This window comes from Mobula birostris, chromosome 1 (assembly GCF_030028105.1).
Source record: "Mobula birostris isolate sMobBir1 chromosome 1, sMobBir1.hap1, whole genome shotgun sequence".
NCBI lineage: Eukaryota > Metazoa > Chordata > Chondrichthyes > Myliobatiformes > Myliobatidae > Mobula > Mobula birostris.
Window position 1 is genome coordinate 157,167,344 of NC_092370.1, and position 8,923 is coordinate 157,176,266.

The 8,923-nt window shown below is 42.3% G+C and overlaps 1 protein-coding gene across 1 annotated transcript; it reads left to right on the forward strand.

Moving 5' to 3' along the window:
- Nucleotides 1-762: 762 nt before the first annotated feature.
- On the forward strand, nt 763-7,150 carry LOC140192755 (EEF1A lysine methyltransferase 3-like). Its single transcript, XM_072250273.1, has 3 exons — nt 763-888; nt 3,565-3,676; nt 6,756-7,150. Exons 1-3 carry the CDS (start codon nt 763-765, stop codon nt 7,148-7,150), a joined length of 633 nt encoding a protein of 210 aa, XP_072106374.1.
- Nucleotides 7,151-8,923: the final 1,773 nt, after the last annotated feature.

Sequence of the window (8,923 nt, forward strand, 5' to 3'; positions counted from 1 at the left end):
TCCACGCCGACGGCTCTAGGCGCAATGTTGAAACCAGGCCACAGGAGCTGCGAATACAGCAGCTTTACAGGCCTCACCACTGTACCGCCCGACCGTCTAAATGCGGTGTAACTCCTGAGTCTCGGCGGAATGCCAACAGTGCTGAGCTTCATATTAGAATAATCCTGTGCTTCTGAAGACAGACAAAATCAAAAAAGAAAATCCCGCAGCTAATAGGTCAAAAGGTAATGCTGATGCCAAGGCCGGAGAATGCTCTCCGCAGTCTGTGGTTGCTTGAACTTTTTTGAGTGTTTACCTTGCATAAGAAGGTAATAGATGAAACACGAAATCATGTTATTGACTTTCTCGTGTCTTAAACCGTCGAATAAAATCATGGCTTATGTTTTACCTCAACACCATTTTCCTGTAGAGCGATTCCTATCGGGCTCTGCGGCTAACATAAGTTTATTAATAAAAATCGTTTTATAGATAATAGTTTGTATACGTAGTAGTTTGTATCTCTAGTAGCATAACTGTTAAGCCACGTTAGAATTCAATACTGGATTTGTGCTGAGTTTAGCGAAGTGTTCCAATTGATTGCAGTATATATTCTGAAGGTAACTCTGGTTACTCTCCCACTATGGTGTTTCTGCGATATTTAGACTTTTAGATTAAACCTTTAACGTTCTTCGTTCATCCCAGATTAAATCCCGGAGAAGTAGCGTGCTTGGGACTGGCTGATAGAGTCTACTTGTTTGGCAGGCCTGTTCAAAACCAGCAAGGATGAGCGGCATCGATGACAGAAAACCCTGGCGGCAAGAAAAAATATATGAATTTTGTGGATACACTTTAAAAATCTCAATGTTTAAGAATTCTTTTTTGGGCGTTTCTGCCTATGTCTGGGAACCAGTAAGTGGAGTAGCTCATTGCAAATTTAGCAGCCGAGGATTAAACGATACCGCCGATATATTGAAACGCCTTTGCAATTTGTCACTGCAGTCAACACACATAAAAGTTGCTGGTGAACGCAGCTGGCCAGGCAGCATCTCTAGGAAGAGGTACAGTCGACGTTTCAGGCCGAGACCCTTCGTCAGGACTAACTGAAGGAAGAGCTAGTAAGAGATTTGAAAGTGGGAGGGGGAGGGGGAGATCCAAAATGATAGGAGAAGACAGGAGGGGGAGGGATGGAGCCAAGAGCTGGACAGGTGATAGGCAAAAGGGATATGAGAGGATCATGGGACAGGAGGCCCAGGGAGAAAGACGGGGGGGGGACCCAGAGGATGGGCAAGGGGTATAGTGAGAGGGACAGAAGGAGAAAAAGGAGAGAGAGAAAAAGAATATGTGTATATAAATAAATAACGGATGGGGTACGAGGAGGAGGTGGGGCATTAGCAGAAGTTTGAGAAGTCAATGTTCATGCCATCAGGTTGGAGGCTACCCAGACGGAATATAAGGTGTTGTTCCTCCAACCTGAGTGTGGCTTCATCTTTACAGTAGAGGAGGCCGTGGGTAGACGTCCCATTCCCACTCTGATATGTCTATTTATTTATTTATATACACACATTCTTTTCCTCTCCTTCCTTTTTCTCCCTCTGTCCCTCTGACCATACCCCTTGCCCATCCTCTGGGTTTCCCCCCCCTCCCCCTTTTCCTTCTCCCTGGGCCTCCTGTCCCATTATCCTCTCATATCCCTTTTGCCAATCAACTGTCCAGCTCTTGGCTCCATCCCTCCCCCTCCTGTCTTCTCCTATCATTTTGGATCTCCCCCCTCCCCCTCCAACTTTCAAATCTCTTACTAGCACTTCTTTCAGTTAGTCCAGACGAAGGGTCTCGGCTGGAAACGTTGACTGTACCTCTTCCTAGAGATGCTGCCTGGCCTGCTGCGTTCACCAGCAACTTTGATGTGTGTTGCTTGAATTTCCAGCATCTGCAGAATTCCTCGTGTCACTGTAGTAGTGCGCATTCAGAGGAGCGAAAGGCCGCTTTTATTTCAATGCGCAGTCGACCACATTTCGAGGCGATGTTACGCCATTTAGTTAGACAAAATAGGTCTCATGGGCATGATAGTTATAATGGTCTAGATTTTCAATTATCTATAACTTTAATCGCATCTGAGCTATCTTCTGCTAATGAACATTATAAATACCGCCTGGGTAGTTTCCTAGCGATCTTTCAAGAGGGCTATCAGGCATAATTATATCAATTCACTAATGCAAAGAAAATCTCTTTCCTAATTATCTTTACAATGATTATGTCTGACTTTGCCTTCAGTCCCCGTAGTGCCAGCATCCTGCTTATCTCTTTTGTTTGCCACAATATCCCTAAGCTCTCTTCGGTCGTTCATTTTGGCCAGGTGCCCCCGTTTTTGTTTGATCACTTCCCCACTTAGAGGACGTGTTTTGAGTTACCTGCGTTCTGTGGTCTTTTCACTGCGACTCCATCATCTCAGCCTTCCCAGATCTTCATCTTCCCCAACCCCTTCTTTATTATGGAGCACTCTTTGTCACACCGCCCATGAATGCCTCATAGCTCTTACATATGCCAGTGGCTGAGGTACTGAGACTACAGTTGAGGTTCTGTCTGAGTTTCAATATTTTAGCGGTAGTGCGAGGCTCCAGATAGAGAGACCCGAAGCCGTACACTAAACATATTTCAAAAACCAGAGCAATTGTTTTATCATGGGCACAACAAGATAGCCAAAGTATATTAATTCTTCATTTAGAAAATTGCGAAATTAAAATGAATGGCTTTTCAAAAACACAAGAGATTCTGCCAATACTGGAAAACCAGAACAACCCACACAAAATGCCGAAGGAACTCAGCAGGTCAGGCAGCATCCCTTGGGTTTCGGCCCGAAAGGTCGACTATTTGTTTGTTCATTTCCATTGATGCTGCCTGGCATGCGGAGTTCCACCAGCATTTTGTGTGTGAACGGGATTTGTCACTTTTGCACAGCCTGAACTAATGTGACGCTATCTACAGCAAGATGATTTACAACCCGGCGAAGACAAGCACTGAGACCCTGATGCAAAACAGCCTCTATGAACAGATGCCAAACTTTTCGGACTACATTCTGAGAGTTAAAAAAAAGCCACCTTTGTCGTAGAGTATAAAACTAACAACGCCGATTTTAATCTGTAGGGGGGAATCGATCGATAAGAAGGATCAATATAGTCAGCAAAGTGATACAATTCTGTTTGGTTTCCTTCTGAAGAAGAGTAAGAGTAAAAGTATCCCACTTGCACTACATTTTGCCTCTGTTTGATATTACTGCCATTAGATCCTGTGTGACAATGAAGCTTTTAATAAACGGATTTTTCAATTTTTTAAAAATTACAAACTCATTTACTCAAAAAATATCCACACTGTTAAGGCAATACAATATGTCATGGTTTTCCGAAGACTGTCATTTTCCCTTGAGATCGCAGAGTTTTGGGTCGTAAACAAAAGCACTCAGATCTAACCACAGGCGCCTTTCACTTAAACCTCCACCAACTAGCTGTCACTGCTGTGCCTACAATGTCCCAGGAACGGGCGTAATCTGTGAATTGCCCGCCATTAACAGGGCCCCGTTCCTCTTCCTAGGGCATTGAACTTTGCCAACACTTTCAAAACATGGAGATGAATTTTGTCGGGAAGAAGATACTTGAACTCGGATCCGGCACTGGAATTGTGGGGATTTTGGCAGTACTCCTTGGTAGGTTAATTTACCCTCCTACCTAATATTACAAGTTTTAAGTACTTCAAAGCACATTTGCGGGAGGACCAATGTTTCTTACATTTAATATTGATTTTAGCCTCCTCTATAATTACAGATCGGAGCAAATGTCACGATAGGGGACATTCTTAATGCATATTTTAGGTTAATACAGGCCAGCCGCTGGTGTAGTGGCATCAGTATTGGACTCCAGGTTGATAGTCCTGAGTTCGAATCCGGCCCGGTCCCAACCTGGGCAGCAGTTAAATCTGCGCGGAAGGAAGGACTGCCGTATTTTCCCACGAAAACCGTATGGATAATTACACTATCCACAGGGTCGCCATGAGTCGACGGCGCTCAACAACAAGTTAATTTTTAGGGTCATACTCAAACTAAAATATTTATCCCAACTGCACAGTTCCTACGTCTGTGATAACGTTCTAGTACAGTACTGCCCCATCACACAATTGCTTCATCCAGCTTCAAATCTATTCAAAGTATCTCAGTGCTGATTATCATTTAAAGCTCGTAAAACGGTAATTATAATCCACGGTGGCTATCTCAAAAGCTGCAATTCAGTTAGATCTTTCTTTAGTATTAATAACGCTGAAATCTATAATTACTGCCTCTCGCCATTATTGCCACAATTAATATACAACATAATGTTGCATAGGTTAATTATTTATTGCACTTAAATCTACAATAACTATACACATTGTAAATCATTATAATTATTGATTGTGCTGGTAGTATTTATAGCTCATTAATTTATTTATTGAGATACAGCGCAGAATACGCTCTTCCGGCCAGTAATTCCCCGAGGTAATTCGAGCCTAATCACAGGACAATTTACAAAGACCAATTAACCTACCAACTGGTGTGTCTTTGGACTGTGTGAGGAAACCGGAGCACCCGGAGGAAACCAACGCTGTCACAGGGAGAACGGCGGTGGGAAATGAACTTTGTTCCCTGATACTGTAAAGCATGTGCTAACCACTACGCTACGCCGTCGCCCAAAATTCAGCTATTAGACTCGGCGCCTAAAGCACAACTGTAGTGTTTATTTATAATTTTGACCCCGTCATTAACACGTTGGCAGAACTGTATTTCTCCAAGAATATACTTCATTCTTAAAATTTGCAAATATACGTTCTGTGCTTTTATATGCTGTAATTTGCTGTAACTAGCGAATATAACAATGTTTACTTACAAAACTTACATTTTTTTAAAGGAGGCGTCAATTGTTCTTTCCTAAACAAACCATGAACGAATAATCTGTTGATCAATGTGGTGCACTCTGTAAAACCCTCCCAAGCTGAGCGCTCATTGCATGTTTAGCAAAGAAAATCTGACGCCAAATCTTGAAGGAGATTTACCGATAAACGAGATTATGAATCTCAATGCTTTCCCGCTGTTTTCGAGGTACTTTTCCCTATAACCGATATTGATCATCCAAAGGAGGACTGAAGCGTTTATTTCAATTACAACGTGCCAGAGAAAAGGGCGAGGGGTTGTGCTTTGTACATCATCGAGAAGCCACAAACGTACAATTGAAGCATACGGACAACTCGTACCTTCTGCAGTTCAGCAAGCCACTTAGAGATTTTTATTATTGAAGCCTATAGCCAGTAACTTAAAAACAGGAGGAACGAAGCAAATAATTACGCTTTAAAAATTAAAAACAAAATCCTTAAATAAATTAATCACTAAAATAGTCCTTAAGCGGATATTCATCCTGTCGATAGTATGCGCGCAAAGGTACATAGCATATAGAGCAGTGGAACCCAGGAACTGGCCCTTCGGCCACCAGGTCTACACTGACCATGAAGCCAATTAAGCTAACCCCATCTCTTGTACCTGGTCTGTATCCCTCTAATTCCACCCACCCACCCCCGCTCGCATGATTGCATAAGCGAATCTTCTTCCGTATCTCCCCTGGCACCGTGTATCCGGCGCCTACATCCTCTATTCAAATATCTTTCCTTGCAAATCTCCCTAAACTTGTTCCCCTTATCTTAAAGCTGTGCCTCTCTAACTAGAAATTTTCTCAATGGAAGAAGACTCTGGCCACCCACCCGCTATGTGGTTCCCAAACTTTTATAAATGTCTCTCAGGTTCTTCTTGGACCTTGACGCTCCAGAGGAGGCAACCCAAGTATATCCATGTTCTACTAAAACATTCTTGTGAATCTCCACATTCTTCTTGCAATACGGCTGCCAAGACTGACAATAATACTCCAAATGTGGCCTACTAGAAGTTTTATTCACATCTAACATGTCTAGCCAATTTGTACATTCAATGCTCCATTTCATCTGCACTACCTAAGGTGAAAATGTGACTATCCACAAGGCAGGAGGTTCGCCTGTGTGTGTATGTGGGGGGTGGGGGGGTGGTAGGGAGAGGGTTCGGTCTGCATATGTTTGGGGTTGGGTGGGTGTATAATTGGATGTGCGCATGCAGGCGAGTGCGTGCACAAAATATGGTTATATATGTGCACTAGGTCGTTGAAATCGAAGGGTCACTTTCTGTTAGGTGAGTTTTGAGCCATCCAGCAAAGAACTCTAATATCGTAACACCCCTTGCAAGTTTCGCACAGAGCCGCTGGTGTAAATCAAGCACATGAGAATTCTGATACCAATGCGACGTCTTTGTGGGGAAGTGAATAAAGCAACTAATGAAAGTTTGGGGAAATGTCCTAATTGTAAATGCAGCCTTACTTTTGGAAAGATCTAATTTCACTTAGTCTTACTGCGAAATTTTCCTCGCTTCCAATGTATGTAAAGAAGGGCGAAGAGTGCCCTGTTTTTAAGGGGTGTTATATCATTCCCCTCACTAACTGGCAAGAGTATAATCGGCAAGCGTGTACAGTATAGGTGAACTCATTCACAGAATCCCCTTCAGGACGTTTGCGCCATACCCTGGCCCTCTTCATGTCTGAGTTTATGAATCAAGTGCACGCCGGATGGATAGGCCAATGGATATTTTTCCCTGCAGAATCTTAATATTTATATTTTCTTGATGTATGTTGCTAAAAGAGCTGGGTAGATTGACAATAACAGTTATTTGACCTTTTCTTCAGGCGGTGATGTCACTCTGACGGACAGACCAGATGTTTTGAAGCAAATCAAGCACAACGTCTCTGCTAACGTCCCGTCACACTCCAGACACAGGGCCAACATCGGTACCTTGGTTTGGGGTAGTGATCACGACAACTACCCATCAGATTTCGATATCATTCTTGGCTCCGATATCGTATACAGTCCAACACAGTTTCCCAATCTGATAAAAACACTGCAGCATTTCTGCAACGAAAATACGATAATTTACCTGTCTTCTAACCTGAAACTTAGGGTTGGGGCTGTGCATTTTCATGAGGATATCTTACCAAAGAAGTTCAACAGCGAAATAATTTGCTCAAACAATGGAAATTGCATTTACAAAGTAACCAAAAAGCTCCCAATTGATGCGAACTAACGTTTCCTTGTAGTCAGAGGGAGAATGATATTTTAAAATGATTGTTATTTAGGCGATTCCCAAGATTTACAAATTCTTGGAAATGTTAAGCGAATGGCGTTTTCTAGTTTGCTTCTCTCCGTGCTTTTGCTCGCCTTCACAGTTATTGATAATCAATTGTCTTTCCTTGTTTGTGGAGATCACTCTTCCATTCATATTTAATCCCATATTAGTGTAAAATTCTGGTTTTGTAACAACAAAGGGGTATTATTGTTTATAATAATTTGGTTCCACGATACACAGGTAACATTTTCCACGTGGAAAATTATCACCTTTGCAGGCGGGAGCCAAATGTATATTGTCTGCTGTTTTGTGTTCTTGCTGTACACCTCCGTTCATTGACTGAAGGCCTTTCTACTCTTATTAGTGTCTTATATTTCAAAGAGGTATCTGTACTGGGGCCTGTTGAGTGCTGCCGATCAAAGGCAAATTTCTCCAGAGTTGTAATCAACAGGCACTTACCCCTGAATTTTACCGTTTCTCGTCAACATTCTGTTCCACTCAATGTTTGTTCGATGTCCTGATCTTCAGTCTTCACTTCTGATTGCTGAATGTACATTTTGCATGTAAACGTTCAGTCTGCGTTTTACTGTTCTCTTCGTGTTACTCTGTCTCTCTGTATGGGTGGTATTCTTGCAGTAAAAAGCAGGAAAACATTAAAAATTGTTAGATAAGATCTAACTGAGTTTTGCAATTGTGTACTCATTATCACTGCCAACTCACCTTCGCTGCCCTGGCAACTGTCTTTCCTAGTTCACGATATCGACACAATTGTTTTTGCTCTTTACTGAAGTTTGCCTCAAGTTTTTTGCTTCCACACTAATCCAAGTTGCACATCCGAACATTTATTTTTCTTGCTGGAAAATATTTCAAAAATGAGTAACAATCCAACATTTAATCTTCTAGTCTGTTCTTAATGCTGATTGTTTGGTGGAACTGGCCACTCCGTATATGATATCTTTGCTCCTCGGTGACGTTTCGGACGTTATTCTACCGCAGATGGCTGGGCCGAACGTCACAGTGGTTAAGGAAGTCTGTTACTGGTTAGAAATTACTAGGTTATTGTTTTGATTTTAATTATAATCACCCTAATAGTAGGAGACAATTTGCGACAGCCCTTTCATCCAGGTGAAAGACTGAACATGTGTCGCACAAGATGTTTCCTGAAGCCTCTTTTTGTTCATCGCTAACTTAATTAAACGTGTAGGTCAGGGCAGCACTGTACCTTTTTAGAACCATAGAAACATAGAAAATAGATGCAGGAGTAGGCCATTCGGCCCTTCGAGCCTGCACCGCCATTCAGTATGATCATGGCTGATCATCCAACTCAGAATCCTGTACCTGCCTTCTCTCCATACCCCCGATCCCTTTAGCCACAAGGGCCATACCTAATTCCCTTTTAAATATAGCCAATGAACTGGCCTCAATTGTTTCCTGTGGCAGAGAATTCCACAGATTCACCACTCTCTGTGTGAAGAAGCTTTTCCTAATCTCGGTCCTAAAAGGCTTCCCCTTTATCCTCAAACTGTGACCCCTCGTTCTGGAAAATGTGTTTAAAAACATTTTGGCAAGATGCCTCAATGGGAGTTAATTGTATATACAGTGTTTTCATTGGAAAAGGAAATTTTGATGCTCTTATAAGAATCTACTCTTACGTGAAAGAATTGAGGGACATTGGCACCTTTGTACACTACCTGTAATAATAGTCTAGAGTTTCAGAAGTTTTGTCCTTAA